Source organism: Haplochromis burtoni, unplaced genomic scaffold (genome assembly GCF_018398535.1).
Source record: "Haplochromis burtoni strain Fernald_Lab_line unplaced genomic scaffold, NCSU_Asbu1 Contig_781, whole genome shotgun sequence".
In the NCBI taxonomy this organism is placed as follows: domain Eukaryota; kingdom Metazoa; phylum Chordata; class Actinopteri; order Cichliformes; family Cichlidae; genus Haplochromis; species Haplochromis burtoni.
This window is the reverse complement of record NW_024583142.1, coordinates 109346-130573: the sequence shown is the minus strand read 5'-3', so window position 1 is coordinate 130573 and position 21228 is coordinate 109346. Positions and strand designations below refer to the sequence as shown.

The 21228-nt window shown below is 39.3% G+C and overlaps 2 protein-coding genes and 1 non-coding gene across 3 annotated transcripts; 2 read left to right on the top strand and 1 right to left on the bottom strand.

Moving 5' to 3' along the window:
• Positions 1-492: 492 nt before the first annotated feature.
• Positions 493-4938, top strand: LOC102292059 (GTPase IMAP family member 9). Its single transcript, XM_005950402.3, has 2 exons — positions 493-670; positions 2508-4938. Exons 1-2 carry the CDS (start codon positions 664-666, stop codon positions 3323-3325), a joined length of 825 nt encoding a protein of 274 aa, XP_005950464.1. The 5' UTR covers positions 493-663; the 3' UTR covers positions 3326-4938.
• A 4304-nt stretch (positions 4939-9242) lies between these two features.
• Positions 9243-18604, bottom strand: adhfe1 (alcohol dehydrogenase iron containing 1). The gene is made up of 14 exons (XM_005950401.3): positions 18500-18604; positions 17652-17689; positions 17485-17534; positions 16330-16383; positions 16030-16184; positions 15495-15691; positions 15348-15425; positions 14803-14908; positions 14442-14594; positions 14246-14344; positions 13459-13537; positions 11001-11097; positions 10369-10526; positions 9243-9792 (listed from the first exon to the last, which is right to left on the bottom strand). The coding sequence occupies exons 1-14, from the start codon at positions 18550-18552 to the stop codon at positions 9709-9711; spliced, it is 1401 nt and encodes a 466-aa protein (XP_005950463.1). The 5' UTR covers positions 18553-18604; the 3' UTR covers positions 9243-9708.
• A 1847-nt stretch (positions 18605-20451) lies between these two features.
• Positions 20452-20525, top strand: trnan-guu. The gene has a single exon. It is a non-coding gene; the product is annotated as a tRNA-Asn (tRNA).
• The last annotated feature ends 703 nt before the right edge of the window (positions 20526-21228 follow it).

Below are 21228 nucleotides of genomic sequence, written 5' to 3'. Positions count from 1 at the left end.
TCATCTTAATTTTTTTCCCTCAAATATCCCTTTCGGGGCTCTGTATTATGTAATAAATACAGCTGTAATATTTCCTCTGAGACATTAAAATATTAATTGTTATAAAAGAACCATTAGTAAAGTACAAGTACCTGTACCATTGTTTTGAGTATTTCTGAATATTGCTCTCACATTCATATACATCGAATGATTGTGGACAATTATTTTTCTATTTCAAATCATTTTTATTTTTTTAATTGTGAGGAAAGTTCCACTGTTCTAAAAATTAACCAACATTATTTTAAGATTTTTGAATTAATTACTTATTAATTACAAATAACTGAGCATCACTGAAACATTTATTCTCATTAGTATTTATTTAGGAAGACAGTTTAGTCTTTGCTAACTTCCAGTGGAGAGATATGCATGACAAAAAATAATTCTGCTTTAATAAAATTGTAATTTAAAATTTGTAGCCTAATCATAATTTAAGTTTCCATACAGCTACAGACTTTTAAACACAGCCCGTCAACTGCTTGTTTTTTTGGTGTGTTGCAGCTTAAGACAGAAACAGAAAGTGAAACAGAACTACAGTCAGAGTCCGACAGCAGAGAGGAAACACCGACATCACAGTCTGCCATTAATTATAAGCTTCAGGCACAACTACCGCTGATTACCTTCATCATGGATGGTAAGTTGGTTAACTTCTTTTTTATGCACTGAGCAATGAATTTAGACGTACACAGACATGCATACAAGTGCCTGTAGTATCATTCAGCACCAGTGTAAACAGTCTGATTATTTTCAAGTCTTTCCTAAAGCAGTGCAAACGTGTTCGGCTACACAGTGGGCTGTTTTGACATCCTAGCTAAAACATGTTCCTCGTGTTTCATTTACGAGGAGCACTGAAGATAATTTGGGGGGGGGTATTAATCCACTTTTTTACCATTTCATTAAAATATGAACCTTTATATTTTGTAAGTTAAGATTTTAAGTAAAAGAAATTGTAGAAAATTATTGTGAACACATTTTAGCATAAAGTTAAACATGAGCTTTATTTGGACAAAAAAGCACATAGAAAAACAGAAGAAACAAGTAAGAGTGTGTTTTATGTATACCTAAAGTATAGTAAGTAAATATAATCTAAATATGAATAATATAAGTAGATGGTTGAATAGATAAACAGATAGTGGAGGGGGGGAGGGGGGGGGTTTATTATGCCCACTGATATTAACCTGTTGCTGCAGGAATAATAATGCTGGTGGAGCTTTGCCTTATGTTTCCTCTTCCTGATTAGCCTTTACTAATGTCCCTTTTTTTAATGTAACTTTATATATTTTTAGTTAATCTTTACACATAATAATAAAAGCAATTATTATTTAGATTAAAACTTAATGTAAAGAGAGTCAGTACTCCAGCATGTCTGTGTCTAAACAAAAAGTAGTTAACTAAATTAAAACAATTGACATTGAATAGTTTATAAAATAAAGAATATATCTGTATAAAACAATTGAATGTCAAATACAATCCATTGTCATTCTGTACCCACACATAAATTCTTTTAAATGTATGACCTTCACTTTGAAGCGTTCTTGAACTCATCCATGTTGTTAAAACAATTTCAAACATTCCTAGAAGCTTGGCAAAATAAAGCAACTGGACTTCTCCAGGAGACTTCTTTAGCTCCAATAATTAAATAACAACTCCAGCTGCTTGCTGTCCAAGTTTCTCAGTCTACCATGAGCTGGACGACTGAGGACATGCACAGACTTGTCCGATTATTATTGCCATTACTACCCAAACCTTCAGTGCTTTAAACACTTTGGCTAAAGACCATCCCAGAGAAACATCAAGTGTAATCTCAGTTACATGATGAATATAGTTATGAATTTCTGTCCAATATACTTGCATTTCCAGGCATGTCCACAATGAGTGTAACATTGTGGACATGCCTTTCGCAACGTGAATATAGTTTTTGTGTGTGTCACACCTTACATGTAAGTATGGTTTTGATTTCTTCTGGTTGTGTGGTAGGATGTTATCATTAATCCGCTGTGTGTAAAGAACTTTAGTAGGTGGTAAAACACACTGGGACAGTAAGACTAGTGAATTATTTGAGTGAAAGGTGGTGTTAAATGAAAATATATCTATCAAAACAGCTCAGTGGGAAGAAAAAATAAAACAAAACAACCAAAAACTGAAAGTTGCCGTGTGGACAGGAATAAGAATGATTGAATAGAATAATTCTTTAATTGTCCCACAAGGGGAAATTTGGGTGTAACAGCCGCAAGAAAGACACAAACAAACAGTACACAAGACACAGAACAGAAACATACACAATTTTTACATATTTAATAAAGTTAAACAGGAACCAAAACACAGAGCTGCAAAACTGGAACTCACTTTAAGTGACACCATCTGCTAAAAACAGGAATCAAAAACCAATAAAGGAGACAATTTACAAACAGCACAATTAGGCCTACAGTCAGACAAGTGTTAAAAGTGTAACTAATCTTTTTTTCTTCTAGTTCCAAACACAACGAGGATCGTCCTGCTGGGGAAAACTGGAGCTGGGAAGAGCAGCCTCGCTAACACTATATTAGGAAGGAATGAGTTCAAAGTCCTAAATTTTTCAGACTCACAAGCAAATGTTTGTGAAGCAAAGTCTGGATCTGTCGTTGGAAGAAATCTCACTTTGATTGACACTCCTGGTTTTTTTAGCCCAGGATTTTCAGAGCAGGAGCTGAAGCATGAGATACAAAGCTGTGTCACAAAGTGTCCTCCTGGTCCTCACGCTTTCATTATTGTGCTCAGAGTGGAGAAATTCACAGAGCAGGAGACGGCTGTCATCAGGAAACTGCAGGAGTGTTTTTCTGCAGAGGTATTTAAATATTCAACAGTTGTCTTCACGGATGGTGACCAGTTACCTGACAGAATGAGCATCATGGAGTTCATCACAAATAATAAGCCTCTGAAAGATTTGGTAGACAAGTGTGGTGGTCGGTGCCACGTTGTAGATAATAAGTACTGGAAAAATCAGCAAGACGAGTACAGGAACAACCAGTTCCAGGTGACACAGCTGGTCAACACAATACAGAACATGCTGATGGAAAATGAAGGAGGCAGCTACACCACTGAGATGCTGAAAGACTGGCAGAGACAACAAGAAGAGCGCAGTAAACCATCATCATTATCAGCCTCTCTCCACAGAGTCTACAGACTTTTGACCAAATACACAACCAAAAAATCTGTCAAAGTCTTGGTAGGTGTAGCTGTGATCGTTGGTGCACTGCTTTTTTTAAAAAGTGTGACCACATCGCAGAGCACTGCAGCAACTGCAACGTAAAACACACACACTGATGTCACAGAGAGAGAAAAAGAAAGAACAAAGATTTTTACATGAACTTTGTTCTGTGTGTTTATTTTATTTTATAAGATTGTAGATTTGTGTCACGCAAGTGATTTGAATTGTCATGAACAGGTCTACTAAATAACATAGTATTGTTTGAACTATGCAGTGTTTCCAAATATTTTCTGTATCTTTGTTTATCACATTTGAACATTGTACTTAATGTGGTGTATACACATGTACCTGTTTATTTATTCATTATTAAGAAAATTAACCTTTAAACAAACTGTTTTTGTTGATCACATAAACCAAGAAAGGAACAAAAATGGAAATAATCTTTTGACCTTTTAAAGGAGGTCAAAAGAGTCTATCTAGTATATCTAGTTATACTTATTTTAAACAGTTTAAACAACAGTCTTACATTATTATTTAAAGACTACATAAATGTTCATCTTTAAAAAGCGTGTTAGTAAAAAAATCAGCTCTTCTAATAAAGCACAGTTTATTATTAGCATTTATCAAAAGAAGCCTTTTACCTCTGACGTCAACAAGACTTTAGCGTCCTCCAGTCTTGGTCCAGCTGCAGTCTTCAGTGTATGCTATCTGCGGTTTAAAGTAAGACTTGTACATGCATGTTGGACTAGTGGGTTTGCTCGTTCTTTAGGGTGCAAGAGGTCCTCAAATTTTGGATGAAGTGTAATTAGAATATTGCCCAGGTTACATACAGATAATCAGTATCTCTTCTGTGGGTCGCTAATAGTTATTTCAGTTTTCACTTACTCAGTGATAGATAGATAGATGGATAGATAGCACTGCTGGGTAAAAAATAAATGAATTGGTTTAATGTGCGCATGCTTTAGTAACTGACCTTTTTATTTATAAATGATGTGTTATTGTTGAAAAACTATTTCCAGCACTGAGTAATTTTAATGATTTCAGTTTATTTGGTTTGATTGTGTTATCATCTCAGTGACACTGTTTTTGGCAGATTCTAAAGTGGATCAGAAACCATATATTACAAATGGTTAACTCGTGGCTCATGCTGTGTGCATTCACCAAGATTTTCTTTTTTTAAAATATTGACATGTGCCAGTTTATTTTTGCTGTATTTCAAAAGCCTGTCTTATCTCCACACATGACATTTTCATCGAGGTGAAGGAACAAGTTTAGGAAAACAATAAACGTTGAGAGGAAGACAAACAAGATAACAAGATTAAAGATTTCATTGCCCTCACTTCAGATTTACTGTAAAAGTGTTAAGGTCTCATTTTACTTTCCTTTTTTTGTCACAAATAAAGAGCTGATAATATCGATTTTCTTTTCCTATGATTGTGTTTCCTCCTGCACTCGTTCCATCTCCAGTTTTTCCAGCAACAAAAATAATTTTTTAGTCTGTGTTATTTTTTTAATGTTAATGTTGGCCATTAACATAGCATTGTCAATTTAAAATTATTCATTTATTCATCTTCCGGAAGAGAGAGCCGTGCACAGCCCAAAGCCAGTTGCAGATTTCTAGCATTAGAAGGCAAAAATGTGTATCATATAGGTGTTATTTTGGTCATTAGCACGTCACACATAGTTTAGATCAAAACAACTCTTTCTGGCCTGACTTGATGTGTGTGTGTGTGTGTGTGTGTGTGTGTGTGTGTGTGTGTGTGTGTGTGTGTGTTGGTGTGTGTCTGTGTGTGTCTGTGTGTGTGTTACTTAGTTACTGCTTTTTCCTTGGTTTCCTGTTCTTAATAATAATAATAATAATGGATTGGATTTATATAGCGCTTTTCAAGGCACCCAAAGCGCTTTACAATGCCACTATTCATTCACTCTCACATTCACACACTGGTGGAGGCAGCTACAATTGTAGCCACAGCTGCCCTGGGACAGACTGACAGAAGCGAGGCTGCCATATCGCGCCATCGGCCCCTCTTAATATATTGCCTCTGCAGCTCTGCACTTCCTGTATTTCTAGTGTGGCTGAGAACTTGGTTTGTGAGTAAAAGCTGGCCTTCTTTTATACAGGCCTTTATTATTAAAATGCACAAAACAATATAATCAGAAAATAAGCACTAAGAATATATATTTATTCTTTAACACCAGTTACTGAAATGGGCAGAAGGAAACCCGAACGAAAGAAGGGAAAGTCAAAGCAGCGCTTCTGTAATGTAGCCCTGGGAAAAAATTAATAACAATCTTGACAAATCAAAGTTACATACTGATCAAAAAGTGCTGCCCGATTTTCAAAAAAAGTGGCCAATAGGAGGCTTCTGTAGCTCCAACCTATGAATACTGTTTACTACCAGGTAAAATAATTAAACATACGTCACACAATAAACACATACCAGCAATCGATGGAGAGAAGGCTTCAGACGAAACGATCCGCAGGTGATCTATACAAAGACATGAGGAGCATCAGTCAACAAGAATATGGCCAATTAGGACAACAGGGACACGTGACTCCTACCTGTGACAGCTGGGAAGGTCAGGTGATCAGAAACCCGGGTTTGATCTGGATGTGCACAGAAACAGGTGATCGATGGAGGGATGCTCAGATGACAGCTAATATTTATACTAGCAATGTAACTGGCCACTAACCAGTGATTGAAAATGCAATGTTAATGTCTCCCCAGGTTCTCTCCAGGTACTCCAGTATCTGAGAGCTACTGTATTAATGTACTGATGACTCCAGGGACAGAATTAAACCAAAGGCAAAACTTTATTTTGTCAGCAACAGAAAACAAAGTCCATGGATACAAACCGAAGTCACACTGGGGGAGAAAACAGGAATAATGGAAGACAAAAGGATGTCAGGATGAAGGGCTCCACATACACAGACGTTGATTAGAGGAATGGGGAAATTTATTGTACACATGTACTGAAAAATGAAACCAATTTAAAACCACACCCAGCAGCATGAATTATTACAAATGTATTATTAAGGATTATCACAGCACATTTACCACAAAACAACAAGTGAAATTCACAAGCAACCAAGCAAGACTTGCCTTAGCCAAACAAAGTAATCAAGAATTAATACAGATATGTGCTGTTCAAATGTGACACTTGGTAATAAAATGATGATAAGGAGTTTAGAGCATTACATGTGTCTTGAAATGTGTTCATCTTTTTCTAAATGATTAACACATTCTGTTTCAGGGTTTGTGAGAGTTCTTCCTGCTTCTACAGCTAGTACACCAAGAGCCTCAGCTGTGTTTACAACTGCCTCTATTATTGAATCTGCTTCATCAGCTTCACGATATCCTATGGAACCTCCACCTATTGCTCCTGCAGTAGCAGCAAGCCGTGCAACTGTATCCAATTTAACACCAGTCGTTGGAAGTTCTCCCTGTGTTGCCACTCCTGTCACTACGGCACTTGCTGGTATTTTTACTGGTATTTTCAAAGTCCTCGGCATTTTAACAACGTTTGCAATCATTCCCGGCACACCAAGCAGTGCTCCCAACAACAGCCCTGTGGTAACACCAGCAGCCATCTTGAGAATATTGTAGACCCTCTTCTTTGCCTCCTCTCTGATTTCTTCCTGTGACATGTTTCTTGATGACGATCTAATGCTCAATTCAATTCAATTTTATTTATATAGCGCCAAATCACAACAAAAGTCGCCTCAAGGCGCTTCATAGATAATGCTCTCTTGCTGTTGTTGTTTTAGCCTCTCCACTTCTTGTAGCATCTCATTTGTGTAACAGCCTCTGCCATTGTTCCTCACCATCTCTTATTGTGTTGAGCAGGTTTTCCCTCTGTAGCTGGTTGTTTCTGTATTCATGCTGCGGGTTGTTGTTCCAGTATTTGTTATCAAAGACGTGGTAGCGCCCACCGCATCTCTCTAACAACTCACATAGACGGTTGTTGCCCCTGCAAAACTCTTCAATCTGCATTCCTTCAGGAAGATTATCACAGGCAAGCACAGCATACCTGAAAGCTTCTTCAGAAAAAGACTATGATAGAAGACTATGAAGACTATGATACTGGTAATAACCTCATTCTCCTCATTCTCAGGATCTGTGAATCTTTCCACTTTCAGTAAAATAAGAACAGCGTGAGGTCCAGGAGAACACTCTACATTATAAAATTAATGTTATAGATTAGTCTTTTTAAATGTACTTACCAAGGTGTTTGTATTTCCTGGCCATGTCTGTCTTTTACGGGCAGTTGATGTGTGATTTTCTGTCTCTGCTGATGTTCTGCTTTTCAGTAGTATAGTTTCATCTTTATCCTTCTGAACTGTTTGTATCTGTGGAAACGTGGCAGAAATGTGAGGCAAACAGGTCAGAAGGAAACAGAAAAAGTTAAAAAGACAGGTTGAACAAACACTGAAACATTTTTTCTTCTTTGCCTCGTCCGTCCCCCTTTGTCCTTTGATGGTGTTGTCTTGTCATTTGTGTCACACAGAGCATCAGTGGTGCCTTTAGAAATCTGTTCTTTCTGCACTCGAAGTCTTGACACAATCCATAATTGGTTGGTTTAAACTCAATTCAATTCAATTCAATTCAAATTTATATAGCGCAGAATCACAACCTTACGATTACTAGGTGAGCCTAGATGTTGTAACAAATTCTATGAATCTGATTTAAAACTGACTCAATACCAAACACACGTTCTTCCAGCTCCATCACTTGTATGTAATGCTGCACATTACATTTTAAGAAGTGCGCCCCTGTGTGAAGAAACACTGAGCTGATTTGCACCATAAAAAAGACGAGAACCTACAAAATCAAATTGACGTGGTTAATGAACGGCTCCAGATCTATCAAACTTTCAAGGAAAGATGCCTGAAACTGGAGTCTGAGGAAAAAGGCCAAGCAGGTAGTTCACTGTTTATAGTCATACTAAGGCCGTGAATAATCATCACAAGGAAGCAAACTGGAGATAGAAGTGACATTTAAAAAAAGTGGTTAATGTCTTAATGAAAAAACATATGGGATGACTCAAGAAACTCATAGTTTAACACAGGAGTACACATATTTGAAAGGTTTTATGGAAAATTATAATTCACTGAAGGCAGAGAAAGAGACTAAACAACAAACACAAACCTCTGGAGAGAAGTGTGAGAAGCTGACATCAAGGTTTCGAAGAAAGAAGCTTTACAGGAAAACATGATAAACTAGAATTTGAGACTAAACAACCAGACAATCTAATCAGAAAAATGCTGTGCTTTTAATGAGCAGCTTTGACAGCGACCAATCAAACACCAGCAGCTTCATGCTGACAAACTCATTCTTCAATCAACTGCGTTTCAGTCACCTTCTGTGAGAATTCAGACTTTAACATGTTGTGTTTAAAGCTGCTCTCTTTGATTAAATATCAAAGAGAGCAGCCTCTGTCAGTGCGCTCCCAGGGTGGCTGTGGCTACAATGTAGCTTGTGTGAATGTGTGTGTGAATGGGTGGATGACTGGATATGTAAAGCGCTTTGGGGTCCTTAGGGACTAGTAAAGCGCTATATAAATACAGGCCATTTACCATTTAAATAGACACAAGTAATCAGATCAACAAATATTAATTAAACTAACTGGCATCAGTCAATAGTTAGGCAAGCAAGCAAAATAATTTGGCAAGTTGGCAAAACAATCAATCCATCAGTGGAAAAAAATATTAACTTGTCAAATTATTAAAACATCAAATATGTATCATTTGTGTAACTGTGAAGGAGTGTCTTCCTCCCCTCATCCCCAAGATGACTGCACCTCACTGCACATGGTTCTGCTGGAGGTCTTGTCCTTTTAAAATGGAGTTTTTCCTTCCCACTGTCACCAAGTGCTTACTCACAGGAGGTTCTTTAAATGTTAGGGTTTTCTCTGTACTATTGTAGGCTTGGGATTGTGAAACATATGAAATAAATGCATACAATTTGATCTTGTAATAAAAAAATAAATAAATCAGAAAACAACCAGAAAAACATGCTCAAAGTGCTGAGCTTCTTTATTTGAACTATACCAGACTGAGCAACTCATCAGAATCGGAGTTTCTGCAGCAGAAACCTTAAAATGTTACATCTAAAACACACCTGATACTTTCTGATATTGAAGCAGGATTTTATCAAATAATTCATCTGTCTGTTTGAGCAGATATAATGTGAGAAAACTGTCTTCATTATTTCCATAAAATTTATCTTTAATATGACTTCACTCAGCTTTCTAAAAGCTTCACAAATTAAAACTAGAACACAGTGTGGTTATGAGCAGTTAGAAGCTCAATACGTTTGAATCGGTGATCATTTCAAAGAATTTAAAGGATGAGCTCAATAATAATCCCTAAGAATCTTCTAATCAAAGCTCAAATGAAAAACGTCAACGATTTTGAGCCTGTGAGGGGTTTTTAGACTCAGAACTGCATCCTCTGGTGGCTGTGGGAGGAACTGCAGCTGAGTTTAGTAGAGCTTCATGGAGGCCTCAAAGAGCCGACTCAGATCCTCCACCGTGTGCGCTCTGGGAGACAGCTTAGTCACTCGCTCCTGGAAACAAACCAGAAGAAATAAAACATAAATCAACACATGTATCCAAACAAATATCTCCTTAAAGCCATGTTACAAATAGCACCTCCTTGTGAAGGACACAGGGCCAGGGTGGACCAGGTTTAGGCCTGGTCCACCCTGGCCCTGTGTCCTTCACTATCTCACATTACATCACATTTGCAGATATGAAATCAGCTAATTCAAAGAATCAAAGAAGTCTATGAATAACAAGGTCGCATTAAAAGATTACATGGGGACAAAACACAATACTACGGGGCCTTCCACTCTGTCTGGACAGTTTAATACCCTTCTAACATTCAAACCAGAAAACAAATTGCACATGTTTTTGAGGAAAAACATACAAAGCAAGTAGCCTCTGAGTTTGACCAGGATGTGAACCCAGGACCTCTCACACCCTAGCACTAAGGTCTTGAATAATCGTCACAAGGAAGCAAACTGGGGATAGAAGTGACATCAAAAGAAAGAGGTTGATGTCTTAATGTAAACATATGGGATGACTCAAGAAATTCACAGTTTAACCCAGGAGTACACATATGAAGGGGGACTCTGACCCACCTGAGGGATCGTTCCTTTCACTAGTGCTGGGATGTCGTCTTTGGTGTATCCCACAGCTCCCAGTCCATCTTCCACGTGCAGGTCGTACAGAATCTGACGCAGCGTGTCGGCCAGAACGGCACCCGCATCCTCCGTCTTCACCTGCCGGATATCTGCACCTGAACATAGCGCAGAGAAAGTCTGTTACTGCACAATTTTTAAAGAGTGATGGCAGTTTTGGTGAATTTGGATATTTTCTATTGTTAGCTGAAGAAATAAAGTGCTACTACTGCAAAAAAATAAAGAAAATTAAATTTTTTCTATTTTAGACTTCTTTAAAAAGGTACAAAGAGCCTTTAAAAACCTCATTTTTGAATACCTTCAATATTCTTAAATAACTGAAAAGTCTCTCAATGGAGGCATTTAAGGTCCCGCTGACTGTCTTGGATGTTTGATGTTTCACGGTTTGTGTGCCCTGTTGTTGTTGGAGGTTCCTCTCCAGTGTATTTCTGTCTTTTTTTCTAACTGAGTGATTCTATTTGGCTCATTGAAGTCTGGAAACCTTTTGGTTTGGCTGGATAAATAAAGTAGACATTCCACACAGTCTCTATTATACTAAATCTAATATGGCCTAGTGTGAGGCGTTCAGGTACCGAGGATCTCTGCGGCCTCAAGGTGGCGCTCCGGACACATCGGGGCTGTGAAGTTGAAGACGGCCGGAGACGTAAGGACAACGGAGAGCCCGTGAGGCTGAAAACACAAAGTTCAGCAGAACATTTTATTTAAAAGCTACACAGGTCGAGTATGAAACAAAGTAAAGTTCTGTGTGGAGTTCCTCAGGGAACCTGCACGGGTCCATCTCAGTCAGAGGTGTAGTGTTTTGTTTAAGCACCAGAGCATTGGCCACGTTTGAGTCATCCTTTGTTTCTAATCTTGTTTGACCATCATTCAGCTCTAATTAAGCAAAGTGATCAAACGTCAGAATGAATTTAAGAATATGAAGTCATCTGTCTGACCATCCTCATCAGTTCTTCCATGCTGCTCACAGCTCTCTCCCTCCCTGGTGTCTTTTCTCTCAGTCTTTCCAACGTTGATGCCATCTCTCTACTTCACTTATTTCTGCTCAATTTTTAATTCTGCATTATTCTCATCACAACATGTGAGTAATTAATAAAATATCACTAAAACCTTTATAATAATGCCAGAGTACCTCAAGTTTTTTGTTGGTCAGTTTGTACATAAATGATTTACCTGAAATTTGTACCTGTAGTGTAACTTACGAATGTTTGCTAATGATATACTTTTATATCTATATGTTAAAAACCAAGAAGCAACAGTCCCTTTAAAATAAACAAACCCATAGCTCTTCACTCACTCCTGACCCTGCATGTTTATAACTGAGCCCTCTTCTGCTGAAACCTGCAGAACTGAAGTTAACTAAGTTTCAGGGTTTTAGTCTCATTTCTGCACAGAAATCGGGTCATAATCTAAATATTTTTGTGGGACTTTGCTCAAAACACCATTCTCCTACAGTGTCTTCTTTCTATTAGACTCATACACTTCAGATAGAAATGTGTCTCAACCTCATCTGTTAATGTGACTGTGTTAAGATAAGAAGGAACTTTATTGTCCCACATTTCATTCATAATGTGTGTGTGTGTGTGTGTGTGTGTTTCTCTGGTGAATTTCAGTATGGTTCCGACAACAGTTTTATGTTAATGTACAATCCTTAATATGTTTTATGTGTGTGTGTCTTATTGTCCCACGTGGCCAAACAGTACTAAATATAGCAGCACTTGCATGTGAAAACCAGCTCCAAACCTCAAAGACTTTAAACCAAATCAAGCTGCTGCACCATGTCAAATCAAACTTTAAAGCACTGCATTATAAAAAAAAATACCCATAACCTTATCGCTACGAATGATGTGTGTTAGACTTTAAAAAGTACCTGCAGAAAAATAAAGGCACGCAACTGTCCACATGTCACAGTAACAGCACCTTCATGTACTCAGGCCTAGAATGAGCGATAAATTGTGTTCATGGTACATTATGATACAGACTTGTAATTTGCACCAATGTTTTTTCGAAATTCTGTACGCGAAAGGTGGGTGCACCTGCTCTGCTGCTGAAGTCAAAGTAAACTTTATTGTCATCTCCGCTACATACAGTCCAGTAAATAGAGAGATGAGACGACGAGGCTCCAGTTACAGCAGTGCAAGTAAACAAACAATAAATATAAGAAGAGTAAGAAAATAAATATACACTTTAGGACTCGGGGTAAAGGGATCAATAACAATTTAAAATTTATAATTTACAGTTTGATGATTTAAAGTCTCACACAACCTGTCGAAAAGGGAGGAGAGCCCTGCTGCTTCCAAATAGAGCACATTTCATTCATAATGTTGTAAATCCAAGCCCATTATGTATTCGTGATTTGAATTCTGGGTTGTGCAAAATCCCAAAAATAAACCCTAGACAAAGCAAATCTGTGAACTAAGGTGTAGGTCTATTAGGTTATGTTGTGGTGATCCTCGGGTTGGGGGATTTGTGTTCATACTGGAGTGCAAAATTAAAACCAATGGAAGATGGACAAGAAAAGTTCAAAGCCATCAGGTGCTCAGTTTAGAAAAAAAGAAAAGAAGAGGAGGAGAAACGAGCAAAAGATACAGGTAAGCAGATGTGTCATTGGATAATGGCAGGTCATCCTGAAACAATCAGAATCAGAATACTTTATTAATCCCTAAGGAAATTATGTGGGTTACAGTTGCTCCAAGAAGAAATGGTAAAAATAGTAACAGTAACAGACTAAACTCCAAACAATACATTATGTTACAGATTTTAATATTAATTAGTCATTGTCAATTGTTGATTTGTCCTGTTCTCATTGTATGACGAATTATGATGGCTGTTTGGTAGCCGTTTGCATACTATGCATACTCTCTCTCTCTTCATATGTGTGTGTGTGTGTGTTTCTCTGGTGAATTCAGTATGGTTCCGACAACAGTTTTATGTTAATGTACAATCCTTAATATGTTTTATGTGTGTGTGTGGCGCCCAGGGCGCCAAACAGGCTAGCACTGCCAGCTGTGATGTCCAGTAATGATCACTCACCACTAGGGGGTGCTCCACATTGTAACCCTTGGCTGAGTGAGTCTTGACGTTTCCTGCGATGGGGTAGGACATCCCGTGACTGAAAGGAGGGAACCACAAACAGGTTTATTTAGAAACGCTCACGCAAAGGTGTGGATCAGTTTAGCTCAAATAGGAAAATATGCACATTGGCTATGAATAAATATACTAATAAACTGCAAAATAAGAAAAGTCCAGCAAATAGAAAAACACCACAAAAGCACACAAAACACATTGTGGGAGGGGGAAGTAAAGTTGTATGTCTCAATCGCATGAATCATACAATACTGCAGATACATGTTTGCTATTAGCTGTATACCATTAGCTTGTTACTTTCATCACATGATTGACTCCACAAAAACACTTCTGGTTTGTTATCTGGTTTTTTTTTGTTCTTCTGCATCGTCTGCTAGTGTTTCTACATTTTCAGTGCATTTCATCCACTCATCACTGTAAATAAGGTCTTAAACTGTCCCTAAAGTTTCAATGTGATGTCACCAAAGTGTTAAAGAACACCTACAATCACAGGTGACATTTTAAAACCACAATCAGCTGTCTGTACTGCAACGCTGCAGAAACAGATCCATGAACTAATGAGCTAAAAACCCTCTTCAAAGCCTGATTTCCTTTCTCACTGATGAAGTTCAAGGAATCGTTTGCAGTTTAATAGAAACAAATTAAATAATTAAACAAATTTCAAAAGAAGATCAGCTGATGAGCACAAACAGCCTGCATGCAGGATTACAGGAAATCTCAGTCTCAGTCTCACCACAGATGAACCCCGGCATTCCCAAAGCCAATCCCGGCAAACACGCTGGCCAGGTGCATGCTGGAACGAGCCTCCAGGTCCTCAGGGTCTCGCACAGCTCTGTAATCAATCAATCACGACTTATTTCAATTACAAATGAATCCAGTTGAATGAAATGCATATCATGGATATACTTTAGTTGTAGTTGGAGCCGTACCGTTTCATGTACTTGGCGACCACGTGGAGAGCATGGCGGGACCAGACATCACTGATGGGGTTGCTGCCCTGGTAGGCTGGGCGGTTGATGGGGTTTGTAGGACAGGGGCTCCTCTGGTCGTAGGGCAGGGCGGTGTATGACTCCAGGGCATGACTGAAAGGCAGAGATCAATCAGTGTGATGGAAGTGTCTCACATCAGGTTGGCAGTATCTCTACCTCTACAAAAACATGAAGGGAACACGCCACCATCACAGCAAATAATAATTATATTAATACTAATAATATAATGATAACAAAAATAATAATGATGAATCAAAAAATGCAGAAAATGAATAAATGTCCTTCATAAGTACAGACAGACCAGAGGACGTCGAAGCCACTGTTGGCGGCGACTCTCTCAGGCATGCTCAGTGTGTGCGTCGGGTCCACGATGCCCAGCGTGGGTCTGATGGCTCTGCTGGCAATTCCTGAGCATAAACAGCCAATCACAGCTCAGGGTCCATCATAAGAACTTGGATAATGAATAACAGCTCCTGCAGCTTGGTTTCTATTGGCTGATTTATGATTTCAAATTCAAATTCAAATTCAAATTCAAATTTTATTTGTCACGTACACAGTCATACACAGTACGATATGTAGTGAAATGCTTGGACAACTGCTCGTGACCTAAAGAAAACAAAAAAAGGAAAGGCTATGAATAAGATAGGAAATAAATATGAAAAATTAAAAAGGGTAAATTTAACTAAGAAGGAATAAAATATAAATTAAGGTTAAAAATGAAATAACTGTACAACACAAATTAGAATGAAGGGTAAATTTCTATTAAATCTTCACTGACTGTCTTTCTAAAACATCTCAAAGGGGAAAATCAACTTCTAATATGCTTTTATATCCCTATTTTTATACCTGTTTTGGCTTTTAAGGGCTCGTAGTCGAAAATGGCGACACCTGTGGTCTCACTGCCGGTGCCTGCAGTTGTGGGAACTGGACACAAAAACCCAAAGTTAGCCACAAAGATGGAGGAAGAAGGAAAAAAAGTGGGATGCGTCATACCTGCAATCAGCGGTTTCACAGCTCCACTCACCGGCTTCCCTTTGCCAATCGGAGCATTGACAAAGTCCAGGAAGTCGGCATCGGGGTGACACGCGTACAGATTGGCCGCTTTACATGTGTCGATCACTGAGCCACCGCCCACCGCCACAAACGCATCAAAGGCGTGGTTTTTAGCAAAGGAGATGGCATCTTTAAAGCTGAAATTCAGCAGAGATCGAGCTGAGGTCATTTCAGCTGATAAATTAACTTATTCATTTACTTACTGATTGTCTGCCATTAACACTGCTTAAGTATTTCAGCACTCTGATGTGCACACGGTTCATTCTGTGAGGAGGAAGAGTCATGTGACCCTGTGAAACGCCCCCATGTAGGTATGTGAGCCGACTCAGAGCCAGGAAAAAGCCTGGCTCTGATGAACTTTCTTCTCTCCTCTCTGATGAGACATTTTGGACACAAAGACATGTTTTTTTCTCTTCATCTGACAGGCAATCATTAATCAGACCGTCACTTGTGACAGCGACCTCATTGAACGCACCTGGAGTCCGTTGGCTCGACGTGGACATTGTCATAGACTTTGTACTTGACTCCGTTTTTCACTAGAGACTCCAAAACAGCCTTCATTGGAGGAAGTTGGGACAAGTTCCTGTCTGTCATCACGCAGACGTTTTTTGCGCCGAGGTTCTGCAGGTCCTGCACGCAGAGAACAGCGAACAGCCACAATGATAGGAAGAACAACACAGAGAGCCACATTGGTCACTCCTTCTCAATAAAAGAAGAAAGAAAAATTCCTATCTGACCATCACATGACAGCAATGAGGAGGATGAAGATGGTTACCATGCCGATCTCTTTGCTGACTCCTTCTCCATAGCGGATGTTGGAACTCGCCATCTGAAGGAAATAAAAAGAGAGTGAGTGCAGTACCTACCTGAGTAGGTGCTAATGGAAAAGGGATATAAGTGTGTAGTTGATCAGTCTGTTTTTCATTGGGATAAAGACTGTCCACACAAAGACGAGCAAGTCAAGACTGCTGGTGGTACACATAAAGTTGAGGATTGTTACCTCACCCACAGAAATCCTTATGACCCAGTGACCTTACGCATTTATCCAAGATAGATACACCTAAGTATCAATCTGAAAATCCTATATCGCCTCATTCTTGAGTTACTGTGTTCACAAACTTGTGGGTCTATGCCATGGCCTGTCCAACAGGGTGCCAATAATACCCCATCAGCCTTTTACGGCTAAGGAGTAAAAATGCCACTGTGCAGACTTTGCATGAAACAAAGATGAGATGAGCAGCATCAAATAACTTATACAAACTCAAAACTTGGAATTTTTGACAACCTCAACAGTCTGTAGGTGGAGGTTACAGGTGTCAGTTCCCGTTAATGCACCACAGGAAATACAGATACGGTGGTTTGGGAGTTAGTTCTAGATCAACAGATCCATGTGATCATGCGAGCCGCAAAGTTTGTACTAAAATAAGCTGTGTAAACATGTTGGGACTATTTCTGCTGGAAAGTTGGACATGTCAACATTGAAGTCTATGGGGACTAAGTTACTCCTTGGACCCTCTGCTGGATGTTAGAAGAACTGCAGCTTTCATGCTGCTTTGATTTTTACCGTAGTCTCTCCTGTATTTGTACAGGTCAAAGCTTCAAATGAAATTCAGTGCATTTTCAGAGCAATCCCACAGACTAAAGGAACTACTTTGCGGGTCTTAGAAAAGTGAGGAGCTCGGTTTGGAGAGCTGACAGTTTTAGCTACTTCTGCAGATGAATCCAGGAAAACATTCAAAACTGTAAGTTCTCATTCTGTGGTTGGTTGAATCCATCAGTTGATTAAAAAAATGAAAGAAGCTTCATTTGAATGTGTGAATGTGAGCTGAACTCTGAGCTGAAACACATTAATGATTTACATCTCCGAACAGCCTTCAAGCTGAACTTCTTAAATTAGACACTTATTAAACAGAGTCTGGTGTGACGTTACCTCAAAGGCATAGTCAGTTTTCCGGACGGTGCAGGGTGCCGCTCTGACACCTGCAGAGATAGAAATCAAGCCATCAGTTAAGGATCCACATTGATCAGGATGCACTTGTCTGCCTTTTCAGAGACTCTGATGAATACATGAATGATGTGTAGATGAGTGCAGGTTACCCTGGTGGAAGGTGTTGGAGTGAGCAGGACATCTGCACCTGTTCACACAGAGCAGAAGTCATTTCACCAATCTGCACATTTAGAGAAGGTTCAGCAGCTGAGTTGTTGCAGTAGCTCCTGAACATCTCATGCACAGGAAGCATTTCCTTGTCATTCTTCCTCCAACCTGACAAAGATGGGTTCAGTATTTGAACCCAAACTGCCGATGTCCACTCATGAAAACATCCAAAAAGGAGACCATTAGGTTTTTATGTTAGTGTCACGATGTTTCCACGTCCTATGACTCCACTACAATGTGATTGGTCATTTGCAATGTTGAACCTGGACAAAGATTAGTTTTGTTAATTCAGGAACAACACCATGATATCAGAGCGAGCATTAGACGTCAAACTGTGCAAAATGTGAGGATGCACTGACAATTTACATGAGAGAATGTGAAAGGGGCTCTAAAAGCATTAGATATTCCAGGTGCAGCTTTACACCTGTACCTGGTCACATGTGCTCCCAGAAATCACTCAAATTTCACTTTTCTTTTTTATCGGAAATGTTTGCAGTCACATTTGACCACACGTCAAATGTGACTGCAAAACTAGGAGTTTTAATTTAAAAAATCTTTCAGTGAAACATGTTTTTCACAGGTGAGCCGGATTTTAAAGAACTCTCCTCTGATCCAGAACTTGTGGCCTCCTGAGCTCTTCCCTCAATAAAACTGAACTTTAACCGGAAAATTCAAAAACGCTGTTATCTTTGAGCGGACTCTGGCACACTCAGTCTCCGCCCCTCGAAGGAAACCAGTAACCGTTCTTTTCAGTCTGGATGAATCTATTTCCGGTTCGAATTTAACTTACGCCGCGCGCTCGAGTTGCCTAAGCAGGTGAACGACCCGGTCCCGACCCGCCATGTCCAAGATGTGAATGACCCTCTGCAACGAGCAGCCGACCCCGGTCAACAGGTTGCTTCCGCCTCTGATTTTCACAATAAAGGCCGCTCAGACACATTAGAAGCACGAAGACAGACGTAGAAAACACCCGTTGGGCTGTCATTATTATTATTATTATTGTTGTTGTTATTATTATGACAAAATAACGAAATCAAGGCAATAATTCCTCACATGGTACAAAAAACTTTAACACAAAAATACTGATATGAATATAAATATAAATTACAATATTTAGATATAATTTACTGTGTATGAGAAAGTAAAATGTTTAATACGTGTATATGCTTCACACATTACATTACATTCACAAATTTACAAATACCCAGTAAGAAATAGATATAAGAAAAAAAATCATGTGCATGGACTGAACATGAGGTATTTGCAGGCCATGTGTATACATATTTTATGTATATCCTGAGGCTTTTAGTTGTTTGGAGTTGAGGAGTACAAAGTGAACTTTATTTACATATTATAAACTGTAGTAGTTACGTGGGCAAGGGATAGGATGTGGGATTGGGCAGAAGACTGTTGCACATCAGGGTGGTACATAGGTGCTGCGGTGTCAGGTTCAGGGGTGCTACAGTCCTAGGGAACAAGTTGTGTTTCAGTCCGTTTGTGTGTGTTTGGCTAGTTTTTAAAAATGGAAGCAGCGTGAACAAATGGTGTCCTGGGTGTGTACCATCTTCATGGATTTGCCCAGCCCTCTTCACAAAAGTGGTGTAAAGATGACCCAGAGATGCCAGCTGTTAGCTGACTATGTTTTGTCCTGTTTCCACAACACGCTGGGGGGCCTTTTTGTCACTTTTGGTGCGACTACCATACCGGACAGTCATGGAGGTTGTTAGGATGCTCTGTAAAGTTGACCTCCAGGAACCTGAAGCTGAAGTGAATGTACGAATATTGGTTTTAATTCTCATCAGCCTGCAGCAGCACAGAGGACTTATTTTTAGATACATGTATTAAATCACATTCAGGATATTTTCCCCTTTTCCCTTTTTTAACAATAAAACAATAAATCAAAGAAACACAAAGAGTGATGCATTGTAGTGATGATGTGTCAGAACAGGGACTCAAACTAGCAGCCTTCAGCCTCTTCTGCAGGCTTGCTCACACCTATTCACACCTAGCTGCCCATAACGTCCCTGTTTACAGTCAGTCCTGCATTTTACTCCATTAGCTGCAAATGAGTTGAAGTAATACTTAAACAAGTTTCTCTTCTGATGGACTTTGCTTTGTATCACAAAGTGGCTTGTTATAGTGTCACTACTAGTGAAGTTTTCTACTCAGCTTCACTTTTAAAAGGTAGAAATTTGTTGTGTGGATCAAGTGCTGTTCATCTTCTTTCGCTGTAGGGGTCGCCACAGCTCATCATATGTTTCCTTTCGCGCTATCTTTGGCATCACACCTCTGCGTTGGGGTATGAGTCTCGCTACGGCTGGGTCTCAGGTTCAAATCCCGTACGAGCCCTGGCAATCTTGCGTCAGGGTTTCTTCATGTAGTCTGTTCATGTTATCAAGTTATGTCATGTTATCATGTTGTGTTTAACACAATGTGCATGTCCCGTATGTGCACGTCTGTGTGCGCCCAGTACAGGTGCAAATGTGCGGGCGAAATTCCAGTTTTATTTTGCATAAATGAAATGTGCAAAACACAATTTTAAAAATCTGAGCAAACAGAGGTCTCCTGTTTTCCAACGTTTTCCTGGAGAACAGGCAATGTGAGGTTCACACACAAGGGTACAGATGAAATTATGTCGCTGCTAATTAATTAAAAAATATTGCGGCCAGACAGAGTTCGTCATGCGGAATATTTGTGACACTTTTATTGGATTTGTTACATTTGGTACCGGCTGGCAGCATGGTCTCTGTGGCGCAATCGGTTAGCGCGTTCGGCTGTTAACCGAAAGGTTGGTGGTTCGAGCCCACCCAGGGACGGCAGTTTTTGCTAGAAATGTTAGATAGGGGTTAAAAGCAAGTCAAACAGCTTTGCGATAACACAGATACGTCCTGGTTGGTTGGGAATTAACAGTTGGCACAAAAGTTGCCTAATGTTGTGTTTTCTCTGAGGTCATCTAAGTAAAACTCTTAGATCATCTAATTTAGCTTTCTGTGAGAATACCATGAGTAATTAACAGATCACTACTAATCACTAATTCAAAGCCACTTCTTGACATAACAGGTTTATCCAGGATTTGATTCTTACAAAGTGAGAATCAAATCCTGGACATAGAGTCACAAAGGCCTACCGTAACTTTCAGCTGTCTAAAGAAACGTTCTTAAACAGAAGGAAAGTCAGGCATACACAGTGGGTCAGCTGCTCCATTTTCCAATCAAAATGTAAATACATCTTTTTATGTTATACATGATTCATTATGTAAACAAATAACAATGTGGGAGAAACTCTAATTATGTCAGCCTCTCCGGAGAGAGGAGCATTTATAGGACCAATATCTTCTAATTAAAGTGATTGAAGATGTTGGGTGATGCACACAGTGTCGTTAACAGATTAGAAACATTCACAGCAGTACACACACGCATACACACACAAATTATTTTTGTCCCTGCTCCCTCAAGTCAGCATGCTTCCCGTAAGCTCTCTACGTGCTCGCCCTAAATGTGTAGATGACTGCAGCGCAGT

Coding starts and splice junctions, on each gene's coding strand:
- adhfe1 (XM_005950401.3), bottom strand. CDS start 18,552: ATGGCGGGTCGGGACCGGGTCGTTCACCTGCTTAGGCAACTCGAGCGC. Junction 15,692..16,029: donor GTCGAGCCAACGGACTCCAG/GTGCGTTCAATG, acceptor GCTGAATTTCAG/CTTTAAAGATGCCATCTCCT. Junction 11,098..13,458: donor ATGTGGAGCACCCCCTAGTG/GTGAGTGATCAT, acceptor TTGTGTTTTCAG/CCTCACGGGCTCTCCGTTGT.